We start from the raw sequence: 20,045 nt of genomic DNA on the forward strand, positions 1-20,045 counted from the left end.
TTGAAATGATGGCTTTTGTTGTTTCTTTATCCTTTTTCCGTTCTTCATCTGGGCGTCTTCGTTCTCCATTCATATCCGCTAACTTGCTCGTCCATTTCGTGTCAGGGTCATTCACTTCCCTAATGCCTCTCACGTTACCTAGAATCACGTCAAACGGTGGTTCATCTACACATTTCGCTATTAACTCTCCCGTGTAGTAAGGGGTCGAAATTTGAATTATTGCTTCCGGCCAGCACCTTACCGTTCCATCTACAAGAACCACTTGTGCCTCCTTCCCAGTAAACTCGTTTTCCGTGACAAGGCTCCTCCTCACCAATACCGTGTTCGTTCTGGTGTCCTGGAGAACTGAGATTCGCTCTCCCCGCAGCTCGCCATCTACAACAGGCATTTGCCATCCTTGTGTCGCCCGATCCTCTCCTTCTCTAAGTGTTGTCTCTTTTTCTTTGGTGCTTGTGATTGTCTTTGGCGGGGCTGGGCCGAACTCGTTCGCTTTTATTGCACAAGCTGACGTCTCCTGCTTTTGAAAACGGCATTCTTCTGTTGCATGCCCTGTTCTCTTACACACCTGGCAAGTTGAAGGTGCTTGCCTCGAGTTAGCAACAGTTCGGCAATCAACGGCACGATGCCCTACGCGATCGCAAAGAAAACAACGCGATGGAGCTATCGGAGCGAACATTCGTGTCGTACTTTTCTGTGCTTCTATGCTCGTCGCCATGCCCTCTTCCTTCACTTTGCCCAAGTTCTTAAGCCTCTGAGCTTCACAGTACTGATCTGCGGCAGTAGTCATCTCTTCAAGAGTCTTTATGCTGCGCTCCTTCAAAAATACTGCCAACTTGGAATTGCAACACGCAAGAAACTGTTCTGTCACCATTCGCTCCCGAAGTTTTTCATACGTCTTTTCTGTTTTGGACATCTCTAACCACCGGTCAAAATAACTCAGGAGACGCGAAGCAAACTGCTTTCCTGTCTCCGCATCCTCTGGCTTTGCGCTGCGAAATTTCTCGCGGAAACCATCGGCTGTCAGTCTAAATCTTTGCAGCAGTGCTGTCTTTACAGTGTCGTAGTCCATAGACTCTGATGCCGGCATTCTTCCGAAGACACTACGTGCTTCGCCGACCAGACAGAGACTCAATGCTGTCGCCCACTGACTCTTCTCCCAACCTTGCCCTAGTGCTACTCGTTGGAAGCGATGGAGATAAGCATCGAGGTCATCTCTTTTGTCATCGAAAGGAGCCATGAGTTTTCTTGGGCAAATTTCCGGACTCTTGGACATCTGTGGTACTGGAGATACTGGGGATTGTTCACCACTTTGGTTTGATGCACTGGCATTTGCTAAACGTAGCTTTAACTCGACCAACTCTTTCTCTTGGGCTAGCTTTTCTTTTTCTACATCCGCCATGCGCTTCGCTCTCTCTCCTCCTCTTCTCAATTCGCGTCCCTCACTGCTGCTCTTTCCTCTCGGCGTCTCTGATTTTCCCTCTCGTACAGGTCCAACATCTCTTCCTTAGTCAACCCCAAGCTACTCGCCAATGTCATTAACTTTTCGAGATCCATCTCTTCCACCGTGGTAAACAGGTGACAATGGGGAAAGGGATCCTGGCAGGCTCGCCAATGTTTTTGTCACGCGTCACCTCGGTAAAAGAATGGATTCCGGACACAAAGGGATCAAAGTAAGATGAGACTTTAAGGAAGAATAATGTAAGAGAAATATACAATAAAAGTGCTAGAAATATATTACATGTAAAAAAGACCCCAAATGGCTTTCAGTTCATGAACTGCAATAGTGTCCTCTCGCTATATCTATTGGTCCCTATAGTTTCCTAAACGCCATTTCCCTACCGCACATTCTGTCGTTGCGTTGCACTGGATCGTTGGGGTAGCGGGGCATCAGTCGTCGCTAAGGTGGCTCCCTGAGCGCAGCGCCGTGAAGATGGTGACGGGGCCAGTGGGGCGAAGCCACTGGTGCGTGCGTGCCCGTGCAAGCCGGTGCTGAAGCCAGCGGAGCGGAGCCGCCGTTGCCCAGGAGCACCCGCGTCAAATGCTTGAGGAGGCCAACGGGGCAGTGCCGCTGGTGCCTTGCGGGTTCCCAGACCTCGGGTCCCGCCTCCTTCGGTCGCCTCGAACCACGATCTCCTCGTCCACCCGCTCGTCGTCTTCCTTCTCCTTTTTCCTCTCCCTTTTCTCCACCAGCTTCCAGAAATTTCTCGCTTCTTATCCCTTCTTCGTCGTCGTCCCCGCCGTCTTCGCACCTTGACTCCTGACACCCGTCGTTCTCTTTCGTACCCTGTGTTTTCCGCTGGTTTTTCATCCATTCAAACATGTACCAACTAGCACAGTCCGACGCCTTGGTATCATAAAAATACGAATTGTCACTCCTTACAGACAGTTGGAAAAAAAGAAAGTATAAAGCAGGTGACAAAATTAAAATGACAGCAGATTGGTTAACTTTTAATTTTAAGTGATAATATAAAAAATAATGGCATGAATTTAAGTGAGCAGCAACCAAAGGACCATGATGCTAGGCCGACATTCCACTTTGAAGCAAAATATCCGCTTTCAACGCTACATAGGCGAAACACGCAATGAGGTAACCCTTTAGGCCCACAAAAACAATATAATCTTTAAAAAAGCTACAATTTAGTTGAGAAAAACTGACCACAACAAATTGGAATTGACAACTAGATACAGTTGTCACACCCAAGCAAGCCGGCGAAAGATGAACAGATATCTAGCTGTCCTACCCCCTATTTGTGCCCTAGCCTCTGATCCGCTGCAGCAAACAAAAAAATTGTTTATAGCTTCGAATAAAGTCCTTGGTTAGAGTATTATATTTGTTTCCATCAAACACAAAAAAATGCGTGGTAAAGCGCTGACAATAACTTTGTCTACTGCGGTTTCTTCATGGTGACATCACCACAGGAACCAAAAATACAATACAGAGCATTAAAGGGGCCATTTGGACAACATAGAAGTTCGTTTCGTTCGAAATATTTCCTGTTTTATAGTGCCCCCACCACTTGACTGGCAGCAAATGATGCTGCATTCACTGAGAAATATAATTTAGGTTAAAAGTCTGATTCTCCCACCATATCGTGTGTTTTTGGGATGTCAGCAATGAAGCCATAAGTGCGTGTGATCAAACAGACTACTTCGTCACTCGGGTCTGCAGCCTTGCTAGCCATCAGTCCTCCCAGGTGGAGCTACCATACTCATCCACGAACTGTTGTTTGCCATTGCTTTGTTTTTGACCGCGTCTGCACCTGGCTTGTTTTCGTTACTGTAGAAAGTAATGGTTTTGTGAAACATGGGTTATCCTCGACAAACAGGGTCACGTAAGACAACATCGCCTATGCCAATCGGCCAGTGCCGTGCAGGCCAACTCCAAAGCGGCGGAGTGCTGTCCACCTAAAACAAGCATAGTGCACGCCGTACCAACAGCAGTGCGCATCGATACTTGTATGTTTACGCGTATTTTCGTAATTTTCATTGTTTACTGCCCCATTTTTACTGCTGTAAAATGAATATGCATTACATTTAAGTGCAAATAGCTCGCTTGGCATGCTTATAAGGCCTGCCCTATTTGCGTTTGCTTTTGCCGGCCTCAGCCAATCGCACAGCTGGGGACATATGACATCATAGGTACTGCTGTGGGAAATGAGCTAGTGGGTCGCATGGCCATTCCCTTTTTCCTAATTATATAGCTTATTCGAGTGAAGTGCGCGTTAAAAATGGTGTCAGTATGATTCTAACGAGGCAATCTGTCAAATGAACCAAACTTGTGCGTTGTCTGCATGGCCCCTCTAAGCAAAGGCAAGGCAGCCAATTTTTTTATTTAGGCTGCCTTCATGCACACAGTAGTGCTCTATTGCTGCCAGAAACTCATTACGGGACTCCTGACATATTTACAGTTGCAATAAAAATCAGAAATAGAACGAAAAATCATTGGAAACTCCACAATGTCCAAAAACAAAGGAATAATGTGTGAGTGAGCTACCTAAAACACTGCGACAGAAGATCATATTCATCAAAGCAACTAATAAAAACCATGGCTAGTGCATAGCCACTACGCAGCTCATTTGTTAAGAGCTTATGTGCGTCCCCACAAGTTGGCTGTGTAAACCTACCGACACCTAACAGAGTCCAAGGTTCGACGAAAACTTGTCAGGGGAGGGTTATTCATTGATGAAATACAAACAGGCAGGCACTCGCCTGGTAATACAAGCAGGCACTCGCCTGGTCAAAAACAAATAAACAAATAAAGACATTTTGGGCCCCTACTGGCCTTTGATCACAATGAAAGGGGGGTGAAAGGTCGCGATTATTTATAGGTTTGGTGGTGCAGAGTGCGCATGTATATCTCGGGGAGACTACCCCGCGACTGGTTAATCGTGTTTTTAGTTGGTTGAATATGCACTGATTCTAAAAGTAGTCGTGTCGACAGGCACTTCTCTGATGCGATTATGCTTGCGGAATCCCAATCGATGACGTGGTCAGTAGCCAGGTGATGATCCGCCAAGGCATTTCAGCTTGCATTGCCTTTTTTGACATCGTTCTGGTGCTATTGAATTCTTTTAAAAATTTCCAGTTTCACCTATGTAGGATTAGGAACGAAAAAGAGACGCCGACCAGTCCAAACAAAACGTACTGACGTTTCGGCTTCCAGCACGAAGCCTTGTTCACAATAAATGCATCACCAGAAGTGGGTCATTTAAGTGGGCTTGAATAATCGCTGAAAAGAGCATGCGTAGATCGGGTTTAGATTTCAGTCATTACGATTGACTGTGTTAGATGTGGTCTGAATGATCAGTGATTCCAGATGTAGCCGTGATGCTGTCACTTTTTCTGTAGTTACGATTCTTGCATTGCCCCAATCAATCTTGTGGTCATTCACGACGGCGTGTTCGGCTTTTATTCTTTACGTCACGTGCGTGCTGCTGCAGACGATTCTTATAATTTCCTGATTCCCCGATATACACGCCACTGCAGTCTGCACAAGGTATCTCGTATACCACACTGGGGAAGCGCTCCTTGGGAAAGCGGTCCTTGACTCTCACGAGCTCATGGCGCATCTTTTTGGCTGGACCGTGGGCCACCTGCATGTCATATTCCCATAGGATACGTGCCAAACATTCACTTGTTCCTGGAAGGTAGGGCACAGGAGCTCGCTTCATCGGGGCAGGAGGCACGTCCAGTCGTCCCCGTCGGGTCAGTTGGCGTTCCGTTGCGTTTATAAAGTGCCTCGGGTAACCGCAGCTAGCCAGGTCGTCCCGCACCTTTGCCGTGTCCACCGCCGCATCCTCGGGCTTCGAGCACAATCTTTTCGCACGCTGCAGTACCGTGCTAACAACAGCCCTCTTGTGGGAAGCGGGGTGCACGGAGTTGAAGTTCAGGTAGCGGCCTGTGTGCGTTTCCTTGCGGTACATGCTGAAACGTGGCCTCTGGCCCTGCCGAGACACGAGGACGTCCAGGAAAGGAAGTTTGCCATCGGCCTCCTCTTCTGACGTGAACTGAATGGCACGGTCCATACTGTTGAGGTGGGCCAGCAAGCTGTTCGCCGCGTCTTTCTGAACGACGCAGAAACAATCATCGACATAACGCAAGAACACTTGGTTGAGGGGCAAAGGAGGCTAGCGTGCGTGCTTCCAGCGCTTCCATGGGCAGGTTCGCCGCCGTGACCGAAATAGCGGCACCCATTGGAGTCCCCTGCATTTGCTTGTAAAAATGGCCCATAAAGACGAAGTACGTATTGTTCAGGCAAAAATCTAGAAGCCTGCGTAGTTCTGGCACATCCATCGGTGATCTCTCGGGCAACGTCTCATCAGCCTCGAGAGCAGCGGTGCATACGGTGACAGCCAGGTCACTCGGAATACTCGTGAAAAGGGACTTCGTGTCGAAGGACACCATCAAGTCGTCTTTCTCGATCACGGTGTTGCGAGTCTTCTCGACAAAATCGAAAGAATTACGAACGTGAGTGGTCCCTTTATTGACGAGCGGAGCCAGAACTTGGAGCAGGAACTTCGACAGGTGGCCCACATTCCAGCCAAAAAGATGCGCCATGAGCTCGTGAGAGTCAAGGACCGCTTGCCCAAGGAGCGCTTACCCAGTGTGGTATATGAGATACCTTGTGCAGACTGCAGCGGCGTGTATATCGGGGAATCAGGAAATTATAACAATCGTCCGCAGCAGCACGCACGTGACGTAAAGAATAAAAGCGTCCGCAACAATGCTGTAGCCAAACATGCCATCGTGAATGACCACAAGATTGATTGGGACAATGCAAGAATCGTCGCTACAGAAAAAGTGACAGCATCACGGCTACATCTGGAATCACTAATCATTCAGACCACATCTAACACAGTCAATCGTAACGACGGAAATCTAAACCCAATCTACGCACGCTCTTTGCAGCGATTATTCAAGCCCACTTAAACGACCCACTTCTGGTGATGCATTTATTGTGAATAAGGCTTCCGTGCTGGAAGCCGAAACGTCAGTACGTTTTGTTTGGACTGGTCGGCATCTCTTTTTTGTTTCTAATGTACCCTCCCGGCCAGACGGGATTCCGTCATGCTCTCGATTTCACCTATGTAGGATGCGTCACAATCCTTGCATGAAATTTTGTAGGCAACTCCGGGGAATCTTGATTTTTCTAAAGGGTCCTTCACGCATACCAGCTTCTGATTAAGCTGGTACGCGTTTAACACCATATTTTAATTTTAACACCATATGTGCCAAACACCCTTGCAAGAGCTTCACTGATGCCTTGCGTGTAGGGGACGGCAGCGCGGTTTTGCCTGTATTCTTCAGGAACCCTTCGGGGGAGGCAACTGAAGCCCGCAATTGTTGCGTCCTCACACGCTTTGAAGGGTAGCCGTTGCTGCGAAGGTCCTTCCTTACCACGGCTAGCTCTTGCTTGCACAGACCAGGCTCACAGCAGATTCGTGATGCGCGTGAGAAGAGTGCAGCGGCGACGAAGCGTTTTTGGCCTGTAGGATGTGCAGAGTCGAACCCCAGGAATCTACCCGTGTGGGTCGGCTTTCGATACACACTGGTTGTAAATCCTTTGGCCGACCGTCTCACAAGTACGTCGAGGAAGGCGATCTGTCCATTATTATCTTGTTCCATGGTGAACTGGATGCTTGGAACACAAGAGTTTGCTCAAATAAAGGCATTACGTAATGCTCAAATAAAGGCATTACGTTTCGGCGGTGGATCACACAAAAATAGTCGTCTACGTAGCAGACAAAGATCTTGGGGCCGTCTTGTACGAGCATAGCGCAGAATTTTCTAGAGCCTCTAGGGCAATATTCGCACAGACTACTGAAACGGAAGCTCCCATCGCTGTTCGAAACCGCTGGTCCGTTGAAAACAAAATATGTGTTCTGCAGGCCAAATTCCAGGAGACGATATAAGTCTTGCATCTCAATTGGCGAACGTGAAGGCAGAAATGCATCGTTCTCGAGTAGATCCTTGCAACTCCGGACCGCGTAATTTTGCCGGGAATTTGGCCTGCAGAACACGTTTTGTTTTCAACGTACATTGTTAAAAGCAGCGGTTTGGAACAGTGATGGGAGCTTCCGTTTCAGCAGTCTGTGCAAATATTGCCTCAGAGGCTCTAAAAAATTCTGCGCTATGCTCGTACAAGACGGCCCCAAGATTTTTGTCAGCTACGTAGACTGCTTTTGTGTGATCCACCGCCGAGACGTAATGCCTTTAATTGAGCATCTAAACTCTTGTGTTCCAAGTATGCAGTTCACCATGGAACAGGAAAATAATGGACAGATCGCCTTCCTCGACGTACTTCTGAAACGGTCGGCCAAAGGATTTATAACCAGTGTTTATCGAAAGCCGACCCACACGGGTAGATACCTGGGGTTCGACTCTGCGCATCCTATAGGCCAAAAACGCTCCGTTGCCGCTGCACTCTTCTCACGCGCATCACGAATCTGCTCTGAGCCTGGTCTGTGCAAGCAAAAGCTAGCCGTGGTAAGGAAGGACCTTCGCAGCAACGGCTACCCTTCAAAGCTTGTGAGGACGCAACAATTGCGGGATTCAGTTGCCTCCTCCGAAAGGGTTCCTGAAGACGGGCAAAAACGCGCTGCCGTCCCCTACACGCAAGGCATCAGTGAAGCTCTTGCAAGGGTGTTTGGCACATATGGCATTAAAATTGCACACGTGCCAACGAACAGGCTTAAGCAGAAGCTGGTACGCGTGAAGGACCCTTTAGAAAAATCAAGATTCCCCGGAGTTGCCTACAAAATTCCATGCAAGGATTGCGACGCACCCTACATAGGTGAAACTGGAAATATTTAAAATAAGAATTCAATAGCACCAGAATGATGTCAAAAAAGGCAATGCAAGCTGAAATGCCTTGGCGGATCATCACCTGGCTACTGACCACGTCATCGATTGGGATTCCGCAAGCATAATCGCATCAGAGAAGTGCCTGTCGACACGACTACTTTTAGAATCAGTGCATATTCAACCAACTAAAAACACGATTAACCAGTCGCGGGGTAGTCTCCCCGAGATATACATGCGCACTCTGCACCACCAAACCTATAAATAATCGCGACCTTTCACCCCCCTTTCATTGTGATCAAAGGCCAGTAGGGGCCCAAAATGTCTTTATTTGTTTATTTGTTTTTGACCAGGCGAGGGCCCGCTTGTATTTCATCAACACCGAACTAACCCGCCTGAATCACCACTTTATAGACATTGAGCAATTATTTGAATTGGCTTATTGTAGCAAGCTGTCTTGTTTATTTCCTTATTTTTTTGGCATTTCCTGTCTCATTTGAAATTTGGAGACCAGATAGCTTTTACTACGGGCCATGCACTGGCGACAACAAATATTTGATTTCACTTTAAACAATTTTCGGTTATGTTTTATTGCTCACCAGCCAATGACCTGAAATATAAGAGGCTCCTAAAACATGTGCTGGCATTTCTTTCCTGCACTGCAGTACAACTAATCATGACTTTTATCATATTTTGTTCACAAATTGTAATATTTAGAAAGTATTCAGCTGAATGAAAATGTTATTTCAGTAGCATGCGCAATCAACAGGGCCTCAATGACTCTCACCACGTGGTTCACTTGTTTCTGTCACAAATAACCTGATTGCAGCCCCATTCCACCCAAGACGAAGGTAACATATCCTCTGGGATGATGAATATTTAAAATGCCTTACGAGTAAGTGCTAAGCACATAAAATTGTGGCATTAAAACCGAAGATCCCTCTGCGGCATCCTTCCCTTGGGGCAGCGCTTGATCACAAACTTCGAGAAGTTGAAAAATGCTCCATGCGCAGCTCCAGCCAGCAGAAACAATGCAGGACGCAAGTTGGTAGGTGGACCGTTGGCATCCTGCGATTGTGAAGATTTTTTTAGTAGATGCACTTTTTTTTGTACCACTGTTCATTTTTCCGTTAACAAGCAGCTGAACTCCTGCAGGTTCTACGAATCATACAAGCATAATAAAACGCAGCAATGCAGAACAATTGGCAGGGTTACCTCAATTTTTCTTTTCTAGGAATGAAAAAAATGTAGGTAATCTATACACAACTACAATCAAACCTTTCAATTTTTACCTACTTCACTCCTAACAAGCACACATACACGTTAGACATGTGAGAAAGCTGCTAAATTTATGCCCACAAACTTAATCAGGCATCACAAATCGGCAGGGAATGACGTGTCACCTTTAAATGGCACTTTTTTTGTTCAAAACACTAAAATGGGCGAGAAAGACCCATAACTATGATTTGGCACCCTTATCTGGTATGGTTTTCAGGCAATGCTTATATCTCACTTCAGTACCTTCAGGTGGTGGAGATCTTTGAAAACTCATTGCGGGCAAGTGGGTTGTGTTCAAGCTCTCGTATCTTGCCAGCATATGCTGGATTCCAGCATTCCCAAATCAACATGACGACTCGAATGTGATGGATGCAAGAGAAAGAATAAGCACACGCCAAGGGCGTAGCTAGGGGGGGGGAAGGGAGGGGGGGTCCCGGTGCCCCCCCCTTCATAATGTTTTATGCCAAGGCTGGAGTTATCTTTGTGGGTGTTCTTTTCTCCGGGGCTTCTCCTCCAAGCCGCTGCAGCGCTGAGGATCTCACCCCGGGTATCTCCAACCGACAAACTCAGCCTCCGATCAAAACTATACATTTATTTACAGCCCAGTGGGCGGCTAAAAAACAGTGCTCAGGCGGAGCTCGAAGACGACGGGCCGAGCTCTCCTGTGCCCGGACCGCGTCTCTCTCGTCTCCTTGTCTTCATATTCCCTCCACCCTGACGCTGGGGGCCAGGGAAGAGGGAAAAGCGAGTCCTTCGTGGGAACCCCATGTGGTGGCCATTAGCGCATCCGGTGCGAGCAGGCGCGACCCTCCTCGGAATGCGGGGAGTTTCAAGGCGCCGCGTGACACGACACGTGCGTTCAATTTCTGTGCTGCTCATCCCAGGGCCCGCGCCAGTTCATGCGTCGAAGTGCCCGACACCTCCACCGCCACTGTGAAACATAACTTCAGGAATGTTTCACACACCACACACACTTTGCGAGAGTGCTCCATCGTTCCTTCAATTGGCGACACAACAATGAGCATGGCCAGTGCCCCTTGACCCTGGCTGCAGGTCACCATGACAAATTAGGCACAATCCTCACATAGCTCATTCAGAGCGAGCGGCCTTTAGAATGCGGTACGCACCGGCCGTCGTCGTCCGAAAACGCCCTTGCCATGCGCCGCACACCCTCACACAACAGTATCATGGGCCCCTCTCCTCCTCGCTTCCTCGCTCGGGAAGGGACCACTGCTGGCTCGTCACCATGCGTTGAAGCCACTCTGCACTGAGGTGAAGCTGACTGACGCTTTCGCCTCTTTCTAGGCGAACCCTCGGGTTCGGCCGCTTCTGCGCTCGGAGCGCCGTGCTCCACTACGCACCGTTGGTCAGCGTAAGCAGGAGAGGACTGCTTAGCGGCTACGTCAACGCTGACATGAAATGCTGTAGGGGCTATCTCTTCAGCCACTCCTACAGACCTACCTGCAACTGCCCTGGGCTGCATTACATGAGCGGCCGTACCCTGATTTACATTTTCCTCGCTGAATTCGCTGGAGCTCCCTATGGCAATCACATTGTCGGTACTCGACATTTGGGTATCTCGAGAAACACAAGATACAGTGTGCGTGACACCATCTGCATCCGATTCCTCGCGCGATTCCCGTGCTGCTGCATCCTGCAATGCAACTGGCCGCTCGCCCACGCTCCCGGAACGTTCTCCCTCTCTGAACGCGGTGACAACGGGCTCACGCTCGACTGAAACCAGCCCCTTCACAACGGCTGATTTAAGAACTTCATAGTTCTTCCCCTCCTTCCTGTGCGAACCTTCGTGTTCGGCCGCTACTGCACCCCTGTGCGTGCACAAAGCGCCGTTCTCTACCACACAACGTTGTGTGAAGCAAGGAGTAGCGAGGGGCTCATCGGCAACATGAACAATAACATGCGACGCTGCGGAGCCTTTCTCTCTTGCCATCAGCTTCATCACGGGCATGCGCACACTCTCATTCAACTTTGACTGCCTGTCATTTACCAACGCAGCCTCGCGCGTAACACCTTCCTTCACCTCCATCTTTATTTCGGTGAAATTCTCTAAGCGGGATGCTTCACTATCCTTCTCCCCGGTTGCAGAAAATCTCAACGCCCACGAAGGAACGTGCGCCACTATCCTATCTTCGCCTTTCCCACGTGACTCTGATCGTGGCGGATCCCGCGAAACAGGAGGACTACGCGCGCCCAGTGAATGGGTTCCACCCAGCGCATCTTTCGGCGTACCGGAGCACCCCAGTTCACTCTCTCCCCGAGTGCTGAACATTACTGTTTGAGCAATCGGTGAGGTAGGAACATTGTTAACTCTCTTGAAACGTCCACTCTCCGAACGTTCCGCTGCTAACTCTGCCTCAGCGATTCTCAATTTCGCCAGCAATAGCGCCTTCTGCTCAGCGAACGACATTGCAATGCTTGCTGTCCCTGCAACGTTCATGCACGCTTCCTAATCCTCATCATTATCTCGCGGCTACACCTAGATAGCCGCTAGATGTCATGGTGAACCGCAGACCCAGCATCAAACGAGGCACTGACCTGTATAGCTCGGCGCCTGTAGAGATGCCGCACCGGTGCAGATGGGTTATCCGTTTATGCACCGCTCCTTCCGCCGAGGTGTCCACCAAACAATCGCCCGCCGACTTCTCGCCTGCCGCTTCTCCTCCAGTGGGCTGCTGATGCCTCCACTGACCGCTCGCCAAGCTGCTTCTCCGCTGCTCAGCAGGCCGCAGAGATTGCCTCGGTCTCCGTTGAGACGTCCGTTGAGCGCCGCTCGAGCCGCTTCTCCACCTGGGTGGCGAGCTCGCTGCTCCTGCAGATCTCGTTCAGCAGGCTGCCGCTCTCCGTTGAGAAGTCCGCTGAGCGCCGGTCGAGCCGCTTCTCCACCAGGCTGACGAGCTCGCTGCTCCCGCCGATCCCGTTCAGCAGGCCGCGACTTCTCCACCTGCTCCATCTCGCCCGCCGGCTGGCTGAGTCGTCGCTGTTGAAGATCCTGTTGACAGCGCCAGTTATCTTGGATGTTCTTTTCCCCGGGGCTTCTCCTCCAAGCCGCTGCAGAGCTGAGGATCTGACCCCGGGTATCCTCAACCGACAAACTCAGCCTCCGATACAAAACTGTACATTTATTTACAGCCCAGTGGGCGGCTAAAAAACAGTGCTCAGGCGGAGCTCGAAGACGACGGGCCGAGCTCTCCTGTGCCCGGACCGCGTCTCTCTCGTCTCCTTGTCTTCATATTCCCTCCACCCTGACGCTGAAGGCCAGGGAAGATGGAAAAGCGAGTCCTTCGTGGGGGTCCAACCCCATGTGGTGGCCAATAGCGCATCCGGTGCGAGCAGGCGCGACCTTCCTCGGGATGCGCGGAGTTTCAAGGCGCCGAGCGACACGTGCGTTCAATTTCTGTGCCGCTCGTCCCGGGGCCCGCGCCAGTTCGTGCGTCGAAGGAGTGTGGGCATGCCCGTGAAAAAGCTGATAGCCAGAGAAACAGCCTCAGCTGCGTCGCATGTTCTAATTCATGTGACCGATGAGCCCCTCTCTACTCCTTGCGTCACACAACGGTGTGTGGTAGAGAACGGCGCTTCGTGCGCGAACGGTGGTTCAGTAGCGGCCGAACGCGAGGGTTCGCACATTAAGGAGCGGAGACTGGCTTCAGTTGAGCGTGAGCCTGTCGTCGCACCGTGCGGAGACAGAGAACATCCTGGGAGCTTGGCCGAGCGGCCAGTAGCTTTGCAGGATGCGGCAGCACGGGAATCGCGTGAAGAATCGGATGCAGTTGGTGTCGCGCACACTGCATCGTGTGTTTCTGGAGGTCCCCGAATGTCGAGTCCCGAAAATATGATTGCCATGGGAAGCTCCAGCGAATTGAGAGAGGGAAGTGCAAATCAGGGTACGGCCGCTCATGTAACGCAGCCCCAGGCAGTTGCAGGTAGAACTGCAGTGACTGAAGAGATAGCCTCTCCGGCATTGCATGACCGCGTTAACGTGCCCACGAAGCAGCCCTCTGCTGCTTACCCTCACCAAAGGTGTGTCGTAGAGAATGACACCTCGGGCGCGTACGGTGGGTCAGAAGCGGCCGAACCCGAGGGTTCGCCTGGAAAGAGGCGCAAGCATCAGTCAGCTTCACCTCAGTGCAGAGTGGCTCCAACGCATGCTGACGACCCAGCAGTGGTCCCTTCCTGAGCGGGGAAGAGAGGGGCCCCTGATACTGTTGTGTGAGGGTGTGCGGCGCATGGCAAGGGCGTTTTCGGACGACGACGGCCGGTGCGTACCGCATTCTAAAGGCCGCTCGCTCTGAATGAGCTATGTGAGGATTGTGCCTAATTTGTCATGGTAACCTGCAGCCAGGGTCAAGAGGCACTGGCCGTGCTGATTGTTGTGTCGTCAACTGAAGGAACGATGGTGCACGGGCCAAATGTGTGTGTGGTGTGTGTTTCGTGTGTGAAACATTCCTGAAGGTATGTTTCACAGTGGCGGTGGAGGTGTCGGGCGCTTCGACGCACGAACTGGCGCGGGCCCCGGGACGAGCGGCACAGAAATTGAACGCACGTGTCGCTTGGCACCTTGAAACTCCGCGCATCCCGAGGAAGGTCACGCCTGCTCGCACTGGATGCGCTAATGGCCACCACAAGGGGTTGGACCCCCACGAAGGACTCGCTTTTCCCTCTTCCCTAGCCCCCAGCGTCAGGGTGGAGGGAAGATGAAGACAAGGAGACGACATCGGGAGACGTGGTCCGGGCGCAGGAGAGCTCGGCCCGTCGTCTTCGAGCTCCGCCTGAGCACTGTTTTTTAGTCGCCCGCGGGGCTGTAAATAAATGTACAGTTTTGTATCGGAGGCTGAGTTTGTCGGTTGAGGATACCCGGGGTCAGATCCTCAGCGCTACTGCGGCTTGGAGGAGAAGCCCCGGGGAAAAGAACATCCAAGAAGATAACTGCTGGGCTGCGGTTTAAGCAGCCTGAAAAACCGCCTGAAGTCACCTGCAGGCGCGGAACCTGCAGTTTTAAGGACGTTCTTGCTCATATAAAGCTGAAAACAAGGGCTATGTCAACGTCTGATCCCTGCGCCCGCTCCAGATGCTGTACCTGTCAACATATACAGCCCGGCTGCATTTCGCGCCGGATACACCGACAAGCGCTGGGAACCTGCCACGAGCCAATCGAAACAGCCCCACTGTTTCAATGGCGAAACAGCACGGCCGGGGAATGGCAGAACAGCAGGAAAAGCCTCATATAGGCTTACATGTTGTCGGGAGCGTGTCATTCCTTGTCTTTACACCGGTACAAAGTATAATCACATGACAGAGCACGTCGCTGTATTTTGTTCAGTCTACTATCAATCCTTGATATGTTTACTTTTCTACCGACATCGCATTTCATTGACTATTGCAGATCCATAATTTCTGCTGCATAAAAAGCATTGCTCTGCCCATCTTGTATTTCCTCCACATCAACAAAACTACACAATTCTCCCTAATGCGGAGCTTTGTTTTTTTGGCACTATTGCAGTTTCCTTGACCTCCCTCTTGGTTAGAATCAGCATTCTGTATTTGCTTAACCGGAGTTTTACTGAAGCCATGTCTGTTTCGATTTAACAGATACTAATATAATGAAATTTAAGAAACGTGCAACAAGCTCAACATTCAACAGCAGTGCAATAAGGTGTTCCGCTTAGCGAAAGTTTACTACTCGCGCTACTAGCACAAAAAATAACAAAAGGCGATTACTTAAGGACGAAGACGCACATTTGCTAGTTTCACCGCCATAATATACGAATGCGCCGCATGTACAGTCCACTGCGATTCGGAGGTTGTCGCGGGAAAGCTACTCTTTCAAACGAAGCAGGAAGAACAACAGCTTTAGCAAATATTCCATGCAAGTTTCGTTATCATTGGTGTAGATAAAGGGCAACCAAGTCCAAGTCTGTGCTTGGTAACAACGAATGTACAGGGCCGTCCACGCTAGGTGCGAACACGGCGCAGCGTGGCCTCGCTCAGCGGAGCGCCAGCGCACAATCCACGGCCGCGCATCGATGCTAAGCGGCGCAGGCGCACAGGGGCTTGGAGGCGGGGCTTCGTGTAGTCTGCTAGAGCGGGAGAGCGCCGTGCCTGCTTTGCTGTGAAGCACGCCTAACTGTAGGCTTGCCTGTAGCGTCTAAGCGCGCTGCGACGGCGTTGCGGGAAAGCGCACTTTCCTTACTACGGCGCGTTGTGTAGTTTCTGCGTACGAGAACCCACAGCTTCCGCTTTTCAGTTCCGCGGTGCAGGTTAAATGCAAGTATTGTTGCAAACATTTCAGGACTGGCGGCTTGGTTTGGTTCAATGAGAGACGCTGTATAGAACGGCATCGTATAATTTCGGCCACTAGGATTTATTTAATGCTCACTGGCATTACGCAGAACATAATTGTCTGTGCATTTCGCCTCCGTGGAATTTCGGTCACAGCGGCTGGGTTTCGATCTGCCGAATTTCTTCCAGATGTGTATTGGCTTTTTTCAAACATATGAATATCGTGCATCGTTGAGATGGTTCAAGGAGTCGCGAGGAAGTACGGGTCTTACCATAAAGGAGGATGCGCACAGGTGGCAACAAAGGGAGGGGCCGCTTTCTCCAAATAACTAGCCATGTAGGGAGCGCAACCAATGACGTATGCATTATAATTTAGCACACTAGAGTGGGACCGGTCCAGGATTCGACCGTAGAGTAGACGATTGTGCTGGGGGCATGACTTCCTGGCTGGGCGACTGCTTGAACCATCTCGACGATGCGCGATATTCATATGTTTCAAAAAAGCCAATATCTGGAAGAAATTCGGCAGATCGAAACCCAGCCGCTGTGACCAAAATTCCACAGAGGCGAAATGCACAGACAATTATGTTCTGCGTAATGCCAGTGAGCATTAAATAAATCCTAGTGGCCGAAATTATACGATGCCGTTCTATACAGCGTCTCTCATTGAACCAAACCAAGCCAGTCCTGAAATGTTTGCAACAATACTTGCATTTAACCTGCACCGCGGAACTGAAATGCGGAAGCTGTGGGTTCTCGTAGGCAGAAACTACACAACGCGCCGCAGTAAGGAAAGTGCGCTTTCCCGCAATGCTGTCGCAGCGCGCTTAGACGCTACAGGCAAGCCTACAGTTAGGCGTGCTTCACAACAAAGCAGGCACGGCGCTCTCCCGCGGTAGCAGACGACACGAAGCCCCACCTCCAAGCCCCTGTGCGCCTGCGCCGCTTAGCTTCGATGCGCGGCCGCGGATTGTGCGCTGGCGCTCCGCGGAGCAAGGTCACGCTGCGCCGTGTTCGCACCTAGCGTGGACGGCCCTGTACAGCTTGAAACCCAAAGGGTGGCAAGTCAGTCGTGCAGGCCATTGTTGTATCATGGAACAGCCAACAAGGGAGCGAAGAGTGTGAAATCTCGATTTTCATGGTTCCGAAACGAAACTGTGGGCTGGTGGCACGCTTGGCCGCTCGATAACCTTCAAATCGTGCTCGACTGTACTTCATAGCTGACAAGAAAACTTAATAGTCCCTTTTCTAAAACACGAGAATCTTGATAGTAAACACTCAGTGTTGGCCTCCACTTCCGCCTGACGAACTTCGGGGTCCGCGCGCCACTCACGAGCGCACTCATGATCACACTCACGAGCGCGGGTCCGCCTAACCACCTGCTCTGCGGACGAATGAATCGCCCGTGGTCTGCCCCTAGACCAGCGAACAGCAATTTAGCTGATCATCGCTATCATCACCATCTAAGCTCCTTAAAGGAGCCATGAAGAGAAAATACAACTTCGTTTAATTTGAAAGAACTAGGATTCAGTATGTCACTCAGCTCCATTAGAGCCGCAAAATATGTTTTTTAACGAAAAAAAAGCAAGAAGTATTTAAAAACTTTCAAATTTTGCGCCACAGTGACGTGTTATGAGCAAGAATGACGTCATACGGGCCCACAATAAAACATAATTTTCAGTGCCTTAACTGCACGTTAACGTTCAAGTGATGCGGTCAAATGATACTAGAGGCCGGATTACAGACGTCCAGTCATGTGCCGTCGCGACAGGTCAGTTAGGCGGCCGCCAATCGCACAAACAAGGTTCCGTGACGTCATAGATAAGTTGCGGGAAATTGGCTAGGGGGTCGCGACTGCTTCAAACGTTTTCCTTAATATCTCCGTTATTTTTTCGAAGATTGCGATGATATTGGGATCATTGTTATCAGGACTAAGCAGTCTTTCTAATAAACCCAACTTGTATTTTGTCTTCATGGCTCCTTTAAGGTGGGCTTTACAGGTAGTGTTGAGCATACACAAATCTCATGTTAAAGTCAGTTATTTCAAGCTTCGTTTGCAAAACAACGCGCAAGATGCCTTGCCTACATATTTCCCCGTCCCATTTTTTGGTCGACCACACCCCCCTCCTCCCCCCAAAAAAAATTCCTGGCTACGCGCCTGGCACACGCCCAATCAGGAGTACGTTCAGCATGCACGTCGGTTGTTTTAAAAAAAAAGGGTGTAATGTATTGCTCAGAAGACTCAATGCTTGCACGCATCTTGGAGCAGCAACGGCCTTGGCAGATGTGTTTGAGTGGTTTTCTTCTCTCATAACATCCACAGTGCTTTCAGGAAAAGCCCCAAGACTAGCAATTAGCATGTTCCACTTAAAAATAATGCTGCTTATACTTTACACTTTCAAATCTTTTTCTTTGTGGAAGGATGTTTCTTTATTGGCGGTACAGCACTAGCGTGCGTAAATTGCAGCCTTCAGAACTCCAATCAGGCCTTTTTAAATGGTACAGGCAGTTACATAACTATTTGAAAAAGTGGACTGCAAGGACTGTCAATTCACATGATAAACATCCAAAAAATAGCTGAAAACAGAACTGGTAAGGCTTTATCGAAGACTAAACTACAAAGGTAACAACATTTTGGTGTCACCACCTAAGAAATATGGCTTCACCGTAAACATGACTAACACCAGGAAGTTCGTATACATGGTGATTAACTGTTACGCCCGCATTATGATTTTGGGTGAAACTGAGTTTTCCGAAATTAACAAGAAAGGTTGCCATTTAGCGGCTACATGTTAGGTTATGCATGAAACACCAATAATTGTTACGGGGGCGAGAACTTGTACATTCAAGTGATCGAACATTATTCAAGTATGGTAGTCCACTGTGCTACCAAACTGTGTTTGAAAACTTACGTTCTGGCAGCCAAACACTGTTGACAATGCTTGTGGCTCTTGTCCGGTTGAATGGAGGGACGTGATGTGCTCAGACCGTCCAGAGGTCTAAAACAGGATGACACATGATTACCACACAGGCAAGAATGGAAATTATTGGGTGCACGAATGTTACAACTCGGGCAACACAATATTCAGCCAAAATCAATGCCCGCGTACCGCGGCACGGTACACATGGTGAGGTGGCTCGCCGCAAACGCAACGAAGCTTGCGAGGCGTGCACATTCGCTCGCAAACGATTCTCCCTCGCCATTCCCAACACGGCACAAATGACAGCGGTGATTAACAAAGCCGTAAACGCTGCGCAGCACAGTTTAGAGGAGTAGCCACCCGTGTTCTGATAAACTGCGCGTAAGACGTGGTTTGCAGTGGTGAACTCTGAAGCTGTTCAATGTAGTGCTGCGGAATGGGAAACGTTACTGAGTTACTGAGCGCCACTGCGTTACTGAGCGCCAGTGCGTTCAGCGCTCAATGCAAGCACCACAATGTTCTTTCGCACATCGCCTTTCTAAAGACGAGCCCTCAAGGTTCAACCTCGCTAGTTCAGTTAAACAATTCACACACGCGGGGTCCTGTTAACGAATCCTTAAAGCGGCGCTGAAAGCTACAAACGGCATCCAGTGAAAAGAAAGGCGGCAAATGTGTCGAGACAGCTTACCTGCAGGAAACGAAGCAGAAGAGCGAGCGACGTTCAGGGGCAAGCGCCGAACGAATTTAGCCGTCTTCAGGTGGCAAAGTTGTTCTCAAATACTTCATCGCGAAGTCGAACCCGACAGACATAACCGAAGACGACGAGGTGTCCAATTAATCATAATAACTGCGCTTGTGTAACTGCACACCACAGTAAACAAACCATGAAAGACGGGTCACGGCATGGAGGGTCACGGGGTATCTGTTCCGGAATCCGGCCACGCCGCCGCGTGCCGTACTCAGGGTTTCGGCCGTTGGCAGGGAGTGTCGTAAAGAAATTAAAACGACAACAATAAATAATTGCCTCTTTTACTGACTACAACAGTAAATTATTATTTTTTGTGTGCAATTTAATAAAGAAGCTTAGATTTTTAAAGTTTACAAACACAAAACGCGGGCTGAGTTTTTTGGCGCTCCATTTGAACGTTAAAAAAAGCAGCAGATAGTAAGATAACACTGCGCAATGAAATTTGGCAGTGTTCTAGTGTAAGTAATCGTATTATTATTTGGCGTCTGTTTATTTAGCGC

At 49.7% G+C, this 20,045-nt stretch overlaps 1 protein-coding gene across 3 annotated transcripts; it reads right to left on the reverse strand.

Annotated features, from left to right (window-relative positions):
• Positions 1 to 7,914: 7,914 nt before the first annotated feature.
• Positions 7,915 to 19,701, reverse strand: LOC144164399 (uncharacterized). 3 transcript variants are annotated; one of them, XR_013321185.1, is made up of 3 exons: positions 19,486 to 19,701; positions 18,789 to 18,875; positions 7,915 to 9,369 (listed from the first exon to the last, which is right to left on the reverse strand). XR_013321185.1 is itself a non-coding variant. In XM_077694920.1 (2 exons), exon 1 carries the CDS (start codon positions 12,548 to 12,550, stop codon positions 12,182 to 12,184), a length of 369 nt encoding a protein of 122 aa, XP_077551046.1. In that variant the 5' UTR covers positions 12,551 to 12,585; the 3' UTR covers positions 7,915 to 9,369; positions 12,136 to 12,181. The 3 variants fall into 3 exon arrangements, 1 of the variants encoding a protein (XP_077551046.1); XR_013321186.1 differs by lacking the exon at positions 7,915 to 9,369 and adding an exon at positions 14,433 to 14,584; XM_077694920.1 differs by lacking the exons at positions 18,789 to 18,875; positions 19,486 to 19,701 and adding an exon at positions 12,136 to 12,585.
• Positions 19,702 to 20,045: the final 344 nt, after the last annotated feature.

This window comes from Haemaphysalis longicornis, unplaced genomic scaffold (assembly GCF_048455015.1).
Source record: "Haemaphysalis longicornis isolate Haplotype H1 unplaced genomic scaffold, Haemaphysalis longicornis Haplotype H1 scaffold_13, whole genome shotgun sequence".
In the NCBI taxonomy this organism is placed as follows: Eukaryota; Metazoa; Arthropoda; class Arachnida; order Ixodida; family Ixodidae; genus Haemaphysalis; species Haemaphysalis longicornis.

Excerpts from the sequence above, each read along its gene's own strand:
- LOC144164399 (XM_077694920.1), bottom strand. The coding sequence starts at position 12,550 with ATGGAGCAGGTGGAGAAGTCGCGGCCTGCTGAACGGGATCGGCGGGAG.